Source organism: Lactuca serriola, chromosome 5 (genome assembly GCF_051521515.1).
Source record: "Lactuca serriola cultivar US96UC23 chromosome 5, Lser_US96UC23_V15, whole genome shotgun sequence".
In the NCBI taxonomy this organism is placed as follows: Eukaryota; Viridiplantae; Streptophyta; class Magnoliopsida; order Asterales; family Asteraceae; genus Lactuca; species Lactuca serriola.
In genome coordinates, this window is record NC_136412.1 from 203,521,364 (window position 1) to 203,535,918 (window position 14,555).

General features: G+C 34.0%; 1 protein-coding gene across 1 annotated transcript; it reads right to left on the minus strand.

Annotated features, from left to right (window-relative positions):
* Nucleotides 1-9,693: 9,693 nt before the first annotated feature.
* Nucleotides 9,694-12,393, minus strand: LOC145053489 (basic helix-loop-helix (bHLH) DNA-binding superfamily protein). Its single transcript, XM_079001544.1, has 5 exons — nt 12,223-12,393; nt 11,947-12,112; nt 11,542-11,775; nt 11,296-11,466; nt 9,694-10,027 (listed from the first exon to the last, which is right to left on the minus strand). The coding sequence occupies exons 1-5, from the start codon at nt 12,315-12,317 to the stop codon at nt 9,938-9,940; spliced, it is 756 nt and encodes a 251-aa protein (XP_078857670.1). The 5' UTR covers nt 12,318-12,393; the 3' UTR covers nt 9,694-9,937.
* Between the last annotated feature and the right edge of the window lie 2,162 nt (nt 12,394-14,555).

The window sequence follows — 14,555 nt, forward strand, 5'->3', positions numbered from 1 at the left end:
ACCCTAATCTCAACCGTTTAGCCACCTTCTTAGTGTTATTGAGCTCTTGGGAGGAATCTTAGTGTTTTCTTGTGCATTTTGAAGAGATTAAAGGTTATTGAAGATTCATCACTTGAAGTGAAGCTTAGACATCCATAATTTTCACCTCTTTTGCATTCTATTGATGGTAAAGAGCTCTTGCCTTGACATCTCTTTGTGTAAATCTAGTTTGGAGTGATTTATGGCATATTTTGGGTGTTTTTGGTTGTCCTTATGAGAAAGAGTTACTCCAAGAACTTGGTCCCTAGATCTAGACGTATTAGGGTCCCAAATGCATAAAAATGTCATCTTGATGGTTGTTATCCATCCATGCATGTGTATTTAGTTCCTTTTTTGAAGTTGTGAAGCTAGGGTTTGAATTTGGGACCCATTGAGCAATGCAAAAGCTCAAAGTTAATGAATTTATTGGTTAAGGCATGTTTTGGAACTAGTTTTGAGCTTTGGAAATTTTGGCTTACAAGATTCAAACCTTTTTTAAGTGGATTATGAGTATGGAGCATACGCGGGGCGTACCTCTTGGTACACAGTGCGTACTGGGTTAACACCCCCATGACTTGGTTAGAATCTGGAGTACGTTGGGCGTACTAATTATGTATACAGGGCATACTCAGTCAGTGTGGACCTACTTGACATGTTGACTTTTTGACCTTTGACCATTGACTATAAGTTTGACTAAAGTTGACTGATGGGTATTTTTGGGGCCTTTTAGGAAATTAGGCCTTCTTGGATTAGGCCCATGATAGGTTTTGGGCCCATTTTCGATATTAGGCCGTAACGGGCTTCTGTTGCTATTGGTTTGGGCTTCGAATTTTGTGCCAAGTGAGGAAAGGGTAAAATGGACTTTTACCTTGAGTATTGGATAATCGGGATAGGCTTCTAGCTATGGGTTGTAGACCAATTATTTATTTGGAATTATTTGATGTTGCAAGCACGTGGATCTTCCAGATCGGCAGTTCGATCTTTTATCTGTGATATTCAGCAGCTTGATGTGAGTTTTCTCACTGTATCATATGGTCGAAGGCACCAAGGCTGGCCTATTATTTGTGATATAGGCTGTTAGCTATATTTGAGATACGTGTATGAAAGACCAGGATTTGGCCCCTAGAAATTGTATGAAAGACCAAGATCTGGCCCTTGGCAATTGTATGAAAGACCAGGATCTGGCCCCTGGCAATTGTATGAAAGACTAGGATCTAGCCCCTGGTAACTGTCTATAAGACCAGGATTTGACCCTCGGCAGGAGATTATTTGTAATACTATGATTTGGCCCATAACACAATCTTATTTATGTTTGGTATGTGGAACTTTGGGGAACTCACTAAGCTTCGTGCTTACGGTTTTTAGTTTTTGTTTAATGTATTTTCGGTTCGAGAGGGAAGGGCTTGACTTGATCGCAGCTCATTGACCCATATTTCCACAACATGATGATTTTGGGATTGTACTCTGATAGTTATTTTATTATGAAATACTTTGAACGTTTTAGAAAGATAATTGGTGTTTTGATTGAATTGAAAAAAATGAAATTTTTACCTCTTAAATTTTGGGACGTTACATAGGGAACTTTCCCTATCCACATTTCGTGAGGTGTTTTGGTAACCTTTTTTAATAGGGACAATATTGAGGATATGGGAAGTTGTCTCTAAGGCATAACCCTAGAAGGAAATGGGAAGAGTGGCTCGACTCATCATGGAACGAACCATATCCAACAAGGTTCGATGGTGCGTCTCAGCCACACGATTAAGTTGTGGTGTCCTTGGAGGAGTCAATTGTGAAACTATTCCACATTCCTTGAGGTAGTTGTGGAACCCGATACTAATATACTCTCATCCTCTATCAGATCAGAGCATCTTTATCTTCATACCTAATTGATTCTCGACTTCATTTTTAAACTCTTTGAACTTTTTAAAGGTTTCTAATTTATGTTTGATCAAGTAGATGTAACAATATCTAATATAATCATCCATAAATGTTACATAAAACCGATTATCATCTCTTGTGTTAGATTTGAAGTGTCCACACACAACTATCTGTATGAAGTCATGCCTAAGAGAAAATATTTGCATTCATCATTTGGCCTTAGGTCAAATGATTCCAATACTCCATCCTTTTGGAGTTGGGCGATGCGTTTCTTGTTAAAGTGCCTAAGACGACAATGCTACAAGCTTACCTTGTCTAACCCATTAGATGAATCAAATGTGAAATACACTATTACCTAAGCTATCAACACAAGTCATTGTTTCGTACACATCATTACAAGGTATGGCTTCAAATGTAAAAATGCCCTTTTTATTAACCAAAATTGAACCAGTCAAATCATTAAACGAGTAACGAGAACCTTATCTGAACAATGCATGAAATGAAATAATGTTTCATGTTATTTTTGATGAATAACAACAATCTATCAAATCTAAACTAACATCACTACTAAGCACTAGATGATAAGTCCCAATCTTGGTAATAGGAGAAGATATCCTATTTCCCATGATTGGATTCATCCTCCCATGCCCCACCTCCCCACTTTCTTTTAGCCCTACAAATCAGAACAAATGTGAAAACCACATCTTGTATCAAGGACCTAAGAACGAGTAGATTGCGAGTTATTAGTTTGGACAATGTATATACCTGCTGACGATGGCTTCACCTTTCTATCCTTTATGTCTTGAAAGTACTTGGGGCATATTCTCTTTAAATGGATTTTGTCATTGCAATAGTAACAAGTGGCCTCTTTGGGGTCATTAAAAGATGGAATATTTGAGTGGGGCCTTGCTTGTGGTCCATTTCTAGATGTCACTACATGGGTTTTGTTCTTCCTGTCAGCTTTGGGAGCAACCTTTCTATGACAACCCAAAAATTTCCATTCAGTAAAACCATATCCAACCAATAGAGGTAGAACAGTTACAGAGAATTTCCAGACTTTTGGGTATAAGTTTGAGTAATTCAGGATTTACACTTAAGGAGATATCAGGAGAGTGGATGCACTAGGGTTTTGTGCAACACTGTTATTCCAAAACTCTATTATATTAGAGTTCATTGGATGAATAAAAATAATTTCTGCCAAAAATCCCAGGACTATATATAGAAATCTGAACCATATTCATTCATTAGTTGCATTTCCAACTAGAGAAAAACCAAATTCTCTCTCACGGATCTTTGGGTTTTCATCCCAAATCGTGAGTACTTCTATCTAGTTGTAATATATAGCTTAGATTGTGCCTAATAACATCAAAATCAGATCAAAACCCCAAGATTTGAGAGTTTACCGCCCAAGAACACTTGGAGAGTAAACTCTTTTATAAGGGCCAAAGTGTGCCCAATGTCCCTCCAAGCCTTGGGACTAAACCTAGAGACTACCATTACTTGTTTTAGACCCCCAAAACATTAAGAAACAAGGCTAGAAGTGAGTTCACGGCCAAGGAAGTTCTTGGGCTGTAAACTCCATTTTAGGGTGCCAAAATGCCCTAAATGCCTTCCACAAGACAAGAGACAAGAATATCACTTTACCATGATGTATGTAGGACCCAAAACAACCAAAATACCATCACCTATAGGTGATTACGGCCGCAAACACAAGCCAAAATGGTCCAAGGGCCGAAAACTCAAGTTAGGTGTGTTTTGATGCCACAAACACTTCCTAAGGCTTAGGCTTGAATTTAGGATGCTTCTTTATGAACTTTAGGATCCTCATTAACATAAATGACCATGATTTTATGGTAGTAAACTCATTTGGGCCGTGAACTCCTCAAAAACTCCATAGAAGGTGGTATTTCTCATCCTAGGGTAGAGCTAATGTCCCTAAATCACCTCCTAGCCTTCAAACTTGCTCTAACCCATGCGTAACCATGAGTTTACGGCCGTAAACTCCCTTGGGCCGTGAACTCATGGTAGTAAACTCATATGTGTGCCTTATACCTTCCTATGTTGAATCACATGTGATTCCAACACTTGGTCAAGGTGTTTCCTAGTCCCGGAAGGTGTTATCTTTCATATAGTTGTTTATAAAAATTATATTCATGTCATTATGTGTCCTTAAATATCATTTAGGACTTATTGTGTCTCGGAACTTCATTCGTGAAACTTCTCATCCGTACACGCATACCCGTTTTAATCACCCACATCAGGTGAGTTCATACCCCGTAATGAATCATTTAACTATTTTAAACTGTTTTAAGGGGGAATACAGGTTGAACACAATGATAATTGTGTAATTATTTGTTGTTAAACATTCTTCAAAATGTTATTTATGTCATTTATAAGTTGTCTTTACATTTCAAAACTCTTTTAAAGGTTGTGTTACTTTATAGTTGTACAAAACTCCATTTTTAAAGTATAAGCATAACTTGGTAGACAAATGAGTCTTTTCATCATCAGTACAGTTAGAACATTAGTAAACTATTATAGGTATAGTTTAGGAGAATACTATTCATTACTTCTAGTACAATGAAGCACACAAAGAAACAATACCAGAACAGAACAAACAGAGAAGAGAATCAAACAATACCAGAACAGAACATAACAAACAAGTTAATTTTCTATAGCATGACAATACGCAGACATGATCTAATTATACCAATGAATCGCTAACGCATTAGTGATAGTTATATTGGGTATACATGATCATATAACTTTAATGTGAATTACACGACTTGCATGGATTTGCTCAGGTTGCGGTGGGTTCCCTCAATCTCCTTTCATGAGAGCGTTTAGTAGGGGTTCTAGCTTTCACATTATGACCGTAATAAAACAAATATGTTTTTAGGTTAATAGTACCAACGCATGTCATTATAAACGACATCAGGGTACTCACTTCTCCCATTACTTTCATAAAGTGTCGGTAACACTTGAAGGTTAATCTATTTCTCTTCGAGATGGTTATAAACTAGGGAGAATATACTTTATGTATGACAAAGGAACAGTCGAGTCTTGGTAGAAGGCTACTTTCAAAACAGTAGAGTCTTGGTAGAAGACTGCTTTCAAAACAGTCGAGTCTTGATAGAAGGCTACTTTTAAAAGTTGGGACCATGATGCTAACTTTATGATTCCTTAATGTATACACTATAGAATACATATATGCCAATAGATTCCGACAGCTAATAGGATGTGTGCCTTCTCTTCATTTCCTGTTCTCGTTTGATGTGGTCTTGAACCGAGTTCCCCCAATCTATTATCTACCCGAATCTATATATATTTATTCTTAGTATACATTAAGTCATCATAAGGGTACCAGGTATGGATAAGGTTATAGGACACAGGGTCAATGCACAGTTTTTCTAGTACAAAACTTTCGTTTCAAAGTCAGTACTTTTGGTATAAAAAACTAGCGATTTCCTAGTTAAGGGCTTAATCCATTTTATTAAGCCAGTACAGTTTTAAATACTCTAAGTGAGTTAACTCTATAACAGCTTAGTTTATACACCATGTTTATATATAAAACTAGTATCCGACATCTAGTAGGATGTGTGCTCTTCACTATACATCCTGTTCCTGTTGGATGTGGGTTTACACCGAGGTCACCCAATCTACTATCTACCCGATATCAAATTATATATAACAGTATAAACAAAGCTATTATAAAAGTAATCACCATAGTCAATATTTTATTATAAGAAATATAGGTTTTCTTAAAAGGAACTCTCCATTAGATATAAAGGAACCATTACAAATAACTCCATGAGTAACAAGTGAATACACCAAAGGTTATATATGACAACGATCTAACAACCAATGGAATGTGTGCTATCCGCCTTACTTACTGTACCCCGTTGGGTTGTGAGTTGAGGGCAGATGCGCACAATCGATTATTTGTTTACTCCAAGTATATATATAACTTGTACCCACTTATTACGCATAGAAAGGCTTGTAGTGTCATTTTACTCAACTTCCATTAAAGAGGGAAATATAGGATTTTCTAGAGGAACAGGCGATCATTTCAAAACAGAACTTACAACTTACATCACTTTTACATATACTTTTTCCACATGTTACAGCTTACTCACATCACTAAAATCTTATGAACTCACCAGCTTAATTGCTGATCAACTCTTTCAAATAACTTGTATTCTCAGGAGACTATTAGACAGGTGCTCGTGCTGGGACTTCAGAAGATGGAGCATTATAGCTTCAAGTCTTGTTTTGTTATTTGTTTATGACTTCTATGTTTTGTGAACACATACATTGTAAACACTTTCTTTCTAAATGAAATGGTTGTTCATTACTTGCTTACCATATACATATCTCGTGATACTTGACATGACGTCCTCCACCCCCGAACGTTTCCGCCGTTCCGGTTTTGGGGTGTGACACTTTCTCTTATTCCCTTTGCTTTGCCGAATGGTGAGAACGGGAGCACTACAAGTAGTGGTAGGGACTTGATTCTTTCCTTTCATTCCCGACACAGTAGTCTGTAGCAAGTTATGGAGTTGGGCCAATACGGTTTCTGTGTTGTTCAAATGATAGGCTAAAATGAATTGATCATAACAACTTGGCATGGAATTCAAGACCATATCAATGGCCAAATCCTCGTCAAACTACACATTGAGCCTAATAAGGCGTTCCATGTACCTTTGCATTCTCTGTACTTGGTTGCATACATAATCTTCCTCTTTTATCTTGCAAGCCATGAGAGCTTTGACCACTTCATATTTCTCTTGATGAGCTCTCTTGTGGTACTTTTCCCCAAGGTTATTGTTCATCTCATATGGCAAATAGTCCTCATAGAACCTCTATAATTCGGGGATCAGTGTAGCGACCTTGATACAAGCAACTTTTGTTGCATCATCGTAGTATTTCTTGTAGGAGGCTAGTTGTTTTGGAGTAGCAGTGGCTTCATCGATTTCAACAAGTTTTTCTTCAAGTACATACTCTTTGCCCTCGAATCGAAGATCCATATTGATATTACACATCCAATTATTGTAGTTGGTGCCATCAAAGGTCACCATGGACACGATAGAGAGTAGGGAGAAACCTGATTGGTGGGTAGACGACGATGGAGCAAAAGCATCACCGGGAGTAGACATATATAGAGAAAAAATAGTGTTAGTTAGATGACAATTATCCTTAATATTTTAACCCATAATAAACGATTAAGGCTAGGATCCAAAATAACAATTCTCAACTAAGAAGAGGGACGTCGTAATCTTATTGCGAATTTATGAAGGTAGGTAAAAGCAATTTACCAATTTCGAACTATGAAATTCCTAGATCTTTTGAGATTCATTGAATCTATCAATGACATGTTTAATCTTATGTTATGCTCTTTTATTTTTGATTGGGATACCGAGGATTACACACAATATGTAAATAACCATACAGATATGCTAGGCACTCTCGATATCATTTATCATCTTATATTAATGTGTCGGTTAACCACACGCGCTATTAAATCAATGATAATTTTTAGGATGCTCATTATTACTCTTTATAGTCACTATTAGTGTGCTAGTTAACCACACACACTCTATTAACTACTATAAAATATAATGTGCAATTTTAGCATACTTTTTATATTTTCCAGAAGTAACTAAGAGTGAGATTTTATAAAAGGTGTTTTAGTTACTTTAATAACATTATACTTTTAATAAAGTTAATGTCCTATCAGATCCGTTCTGCTAAGAACCATCCACTAAACAAGGAAGCGGTGAGTGATAGTGGACACCCATTAACTACTATTTTATATGTAATTTCTTTATACCCCTTATAGTTCAGCTTCGTAAATGAGACGTATTAAAGATCCGACCAACGTAGTCTAGAAAGAGTATAAGTAAAGGGGAGTTAAAGAAAAATTAATTTTTTGTAATATTTATTCCTATTGTTCTTGTTTTCTCATATAAAATAATGACATGTGCAATCTATTAATGTTTTTAATATATATTTTTTAAATTTATTTTAGACAAAATTGCAAAAATGTCCCTATGGTATGCATTTTTTTTGGGTTTTAGTCCAAACCCTGACTTTTTTGTATTAGTACTCCTTTTGAGCTACTTTCATTGGATTTTTGGTCCTTATGAATAGTGAAATGACGGTAATACCATTGGGGTATTTATTTTCTTTTTTCTTTCATTTCTTTTTAAATCTAATACTAATTTATTTATTTTAATAATTAAAAAAATAACAAGGGGCCCACATTCTCTCTTTCTCTCTCTCTCTCTCTCTCTCTCTCCCTCTCTCTCTCTCTCTCCACCGTATACCCCCACATCCCATATCGTTTTTCTTTTTCCAAGTCCATCCTCTTCATCTCTTAATCAAAATTCCCTCTTAATCAAAATTCCACATACACTCACGCACACGACATACATAACCAAAAGCAAACCCATAAAATCCAATTTTTAATCAATGTATTTATGTGTGTATGTGAAGTTTTTATTTTGGGAATCGATTTTTGTATGTTCATCCCCAAAAATCGATTTGTATGTGTATGCTTTCGTTTTTGAAATCAATATGTGTATGTGTGTATGAATCTGAAATAGTTTTAGAAGGTATATATGTGTGTGAATCAGAAATCGCTCATTTTTTCTCTTGTCACTGACCCTTTCTCGTCCTTCGGTATAATGTGATTTGTGTGTTCGTAGTGTTCTTTTGCAAAATCGGATCTCAAGATTTAGAATGAAGGAGGAGAGGGATTGTTTAAAACAATAAGAAAGAGGAAAGAAAGGTGGGTCGCCGTCGATATCGGAGCTCCAAGAAATCAAAGCTTCAAGATTAAATAGATCACTCTGTTCTTATTTATGGGCTACCAAAAATTACAGATGTGGGTTTGTCAAAATTGTTGACAAACGCAGCCAACTTCAACCGTGGTGCTGGAGCGGTGGTCGTTGATTGCGTTTGGTGATTGATTGTGGTCTATAGACTATATGTTGAAGATTTACCGTGGTTGGGGTGGGTTTTCCGGTGACAGTGAAAATCGAGCTACAGATGGAGAAGATGAATTGAGAAGGGAGTGATGTTGTAAACCGATCCTGACTGTGATGAAGAACACAAATAGATATTCAACAATTTGTTGTAGGTGTTTTTTTGATCTTGGTGGTTTTTTGTTCATCTGGACAATTTTCAGGAAGAAGATGGGTATTTGGAGAGAGAGAGAGAGAGAGAGAGAGAGAGAGAGAGAGAGAGAGAGAGAGAGAGAGAGAGAGAGATGCCCAAATTAATTATTTTTTTCATTTAAATTAAATAGAAAAAACATAAAAAAATACATCAGAAGGGCATTATAGTCATTTTAATTTTACGAGGGACCAAATTTACGTACAAACATGGCCAAAGGGACCACGAATCCAAAAAAGTTGGAGTTTGGACTAAAACCCCAAAAAAATACATACCACATGGACCATTTTTGCAGTTTTGTCTTTATTTTAACATTTTTCTTGATCTACTTAGTAGAAGAATTGATAGAAAAACAAATAAAATGATATTTGATGGGTATAAATTATCAATTCATACATTCACCCACTTACCTAGGAGATATACGAAACAATTGGATACATATTGAATTAGCCTATTTGATTTCTCTATTAAATACTGTTTTTAAAATACACATTCTTGTCTCATTCTGTCATACCTGACAGTCCCATTGCAAACATATATACTTTGTGACAACGCCTATGAAACATCTTATTGATAATTTCTGGGTGAAAATACCTTTTTCGTGGGAAACAACTCAGAAAAAATCAAAAAGAACAATTTTCTATCACCATTGACCAATGGCAAAAAAGTAAATTACAAAGAAAAAGAAAAAGAATATAAGGAGTGGGAGGGACACACTAAGGATTATTCGTTTACATGATTTTTCTTTATTTTCTATAAAGTAAGAGGCTTCAGTGGATTTTTTCTACCAAAAAACATATGTATGGCCCATTTACTTTGAAGAAAGCTTACAAAATCAAAAGAAAATACACATAAAATGATAACACTAGGTGCTCATTGAACTTAGAGGGTCATTTAGAGCACAAAGGGCTGTGTGAATTTGTAACTTCATAACGTCTATTTCTTCTTCATCCGCCTGTAAAACAAAAAATAATATAACTATTATTATAATATGATAAATACAGGTAGCATGCATTTGATCAAGTGTAAATTAAAGTATATATAATGGGAACGTGTATGCATACATATATACATAAAACATATAATGAAATAAATATAAAGATGAAAAGAAAACTATGATATATATATATATATATATATATATATATATATATATATATATATATATATATATATATATATATATATATATATATATATATATATATATATATATATATATATATAACTTGTAAATTTAAATTGTTTTCGAGAGTCTAAATAGGATGCATTTTCTTATAAAAAAATTGACGAGTTAACCACCCAACAACTCATTTATAATAGGAAGACTTTTGATATATATATATATATATATATATATATATATATATATATATATATACACGCAAAATATGAAGATAATATTTTTTTAATTACGCAGCTAAGTCCCATTTGGATTTTACTTGTCGTATTTGAGATTGAGAGCCCTTTATTTTACAATATCTTAAGATCTGAAAATATATATGACACGTTCTTAATGATTTAATAGATAATAATATCCACGGAAAAAAATTTAATTGAGGGATATATGAATTAGTTTGCACAGGTTTCAACTAGTTTTAAAAGCCTAATTACTTGGTTCCTTTTTTTATAGACAAATACTATTATATCACAATTAATATTGCCTAAATTATCACTAAAAATACAAAATAACATAAAATAATAACAAACTTCATCATAGAAATTTATAAATGTTTATTACATATTAAAAAAGAGAACTAGGTTCCTGTAATTAAACATAACAAGTTTTAAAAAATGAAACCCTTTATGTTTGGAAACATTTATGTTTGATTCGTAAACAAACACTTTTTTTGCTATATATAAAATTTATACATTATATAACTATACAACACAACATTTTAATGTTTTAATATTTCAATTTTCCTTGCTTATATATCTCTGTCAAAAAATTTGACTGGGGTGGTTTGGTGGTTTCTAGTAAAATCGTCAAATATATCACCATCACATTTTTTGAAGCAACATAATCTATCATGTCCCAGTTATTCGTCAACACAATCTAGATATTTTAGACTTCAATTATTGCCCACACTTTTTTACCTATTTTCAAAACAAACTTTGAATATATATATATATATATATATATATATATATATATATATATATATATATATATATATATATATATATATATATAGAGAGAGAGAGAGAGAGAGAGAGAGAGACCTGAATGAAGAGTGTCTTGAAAAGGGTGTCAGGAAAAGCAGTGATGTTGGCAGTGACAACATTGAGCTTCAAAGATTCAAAAACCTCACAAATCTTGACCATCGTGTCTCTTCTTTTCCTGCATTTCAAGCTCACCAATGCTGTGTTCTCTCCCACGTATGACACTTTCAACTGTCAATTAACACAATCATCAATTCGAGATAAAATCACGAGAGTACGTAAAAACAGTTCAAGACTTCGACTTACTTCAATAATTTCAATCGGAAAGGCCCTTGAATCACTTAAATCTTGAGATTGCTGAATCCTTTTCTTCTTCGATTTTTCCAATGGCATGAACACTGTGTCCTGATCAAAATCATAAATCCCAGATTCTGATTTTTGTTTCTCGAGTTTCATTATTTCCTCTTGAACAATCCTCTCTTGTTCATGCAAATGTTGAATATAATCAATTGCGTCTTTAATTATCGACGCTTTATCCATCTAAAATAATATCATATCCATAAATCAAAAACAAATTATATTTACTGCAAAAACAATTGAATTGTGGGTGGCGAAAAGGGTGTATGACCCGAAAGAGATAAATAAAGGAAGTGAGGTGACAGTGCACTTATTATATATATACGAGTTTTAATCAAGTGTGAAAGGCCACACCTTGCTTATATTGGGGACCACTGCTCTAAGTGCAAAGAGCCTATCATTGAGCTTCTTCCTCCTGTTTCTCTCTGAAACGATGTTTTTGGAGGCCGCCGACGACTGAGTTCCGTCCGGCGAACTTGAATCATAGTAGCCGGAAAATGTTTCCTCCAATCCGCCCCAACTGGAGAAACGGAATTTTTTTCAGAATTTGCAGAAGAAATCGATGGATTCGGGTTTAAACAAGAAAGAGAAACGGAGAAGATGATATGATTAGTTAATTAGTATGATTACCTATCGAATTCTTCGGTTTGGAGAAACATATTGGTTTCCCAATAGTTTTTATACTCATCGCCGATGTTCTGGTATTCATCACCTATATCTTCCATGGATTTGCGTTGGGAAGAAGATGATATGGTGATTGAGATTTTAGGAGAAAAGGGTGTTTTTGTATTGTTATTGGTATAAGATTTTATTTCTTCAAGTCACATGGTCTTTTTATAGGGGTTCTTGGGGGGGGGGGGGGGGGGGGGGGGGGGGGGGGATGATGAGGTAAACGATCTTACGTCCCATGATTACTTAATAAAGTAAAGAGTAAATTATGAAAATTGTCTATGTGGTTCGGATAAATTACATGTTTTATCCTTGATTGTTTCTTTTTCTTTCGAATTGTTCTTATGGTTTAGATTTGTTTTAAAATTGGTCCTTGGTTGATATAAAATAACTATTCACCGTATCAAGTCTTTTTGTATTTTCTTCCATATTATAGTAGTTATTACAATTCATTTAAAATTAACTGGTAAATTGTAATCCCATGATTTGTTTCCTGTGTATAAGATTTCCAACTTTTTAGTTTGCCTAGAATACATGTATTTTGAAAATAATAAACATAATATTGGTGAGTTAAATGTTTGAATTGAAGTACTTTACACTAAAGAATGTTTTTACTATATATAATTGTCAACTTAGATAAAATTGTACTTTTTAAATAAAAAATGTACGGGTTTACCGTATATAAGTGCCTTCCTAACTTATATATAAATGTACTTTTTAAATTAAAAAAGTATGTTTACTAAATGTATACATTTATACCAAAAATATGCTTACTTAACGATTAACTTTATATCAAAAATATGTTACTTAACGTTTATTTTTATATCAAAAATATGTTTACCGAACATGTACTTTTATAACAAAAGTATTTTTAGTAAACGTGTACTTTTATATCCAAAATATATTTACTGAATATTAAATGTTATACCAAAATTATGTTTACTCAACGAGTAATTTTATACCAAAAGTATGTTTACTGAACGAGTACTTATCCTAGATAATCTTCTATAAAAAAAATCGTATTTAACGCTTATTATATCTTAATTGATGAACCCGAATCTATAGGTGTTACAGCAGTGGTGTGTGCACGACTAGAATTTAGTCTTCTAAATTTAAACGTATGAGTTCCGTTTTCGACGATTCTCGTATCCATGTATTGTTCACGACGTATACTACAACATATTTTGGGTGTTTTGATAAATTTGAACTTTTATTTTTAACCTATATTTTATTGATGCCAAACATCATAACTCTGTCATACAGGCTTTGTTTTAAGTGTTCTTTATCTCAAAATTCTTACTTCGATAAGTACTACGATTTTTATTTTGGTGACTTTAGCTATAAGTCAACCGTTCTCTTTGTAGTTTTTGACGTTGTAACTTTTTACGTGCCATAGATTTCTATTCACCATAAAAGTCATATCTCTTCCATACTAAGTTGGATTTTCACAAATTTTGTATTTTCGGGATTCATGTTGTTAGATATTTTGCTAAATAAGTTAACCCACTCTAGAAAAGACCCTATTTTTCAGGCATTTATTTATGTGTCTTTTCGTTGTAATGCTAATGTTTGGCAATTTAATATATTTCTTCATTATATTATTAGTCTAATACTTCTGTTTGTTTGTGTTGGCTTCTAACGACGGTCGACAAACACTTTTATGTTGGTTGTCACATTCTCCCTCTGTTGAAGGAAATTTCGTCTCGAAATTTAGATCGTAATGCGATTTACTGGAAATTTGGATGTTCCTGATTCCTATCTTGGTACTTTTATGTGACTTGTGATAATCGAGATTTTTCTCCCTTAGGGTAGGAACTAATCGTTATTTTGGCTTCCTACTTCTAATTCTTCACTTTGTCACTTGGTGGTGATAATTTTGTTTGTTTCGGGTTTCCATTTGTTATGTTGGGTCTATTTGTATTTGTGTTTTACACCAAGAAGGAACCCAAATCTTGTACTTGGATCCCCTTTAGAAGGTTCTTTTAGATGATCACTGTTCTTTTTGTTTGAGATTCTAGTGGGTTTTGATGTGGTTGGGTCCTTGGTTGAAGTAATTCATTATCTGCTAAGTGTGTTGCTTTAGCGAACACGAGTTCATTTATTTAGAGGTTTAAAAATAGTTCAAAGGAGGATAATTATGGACATTAAGAATTTTTATGACTCTTATGAGTGGTTTGAAGGGGCGGCACGCTGTTTATTGAGTATGCTATTTTTTATTCTCAATAGGGAAGTCCGTCTAATTTGATTTTGACATTATCTATGTCATTTCTAAGTCGCTTTAACTAAGGTGTTTT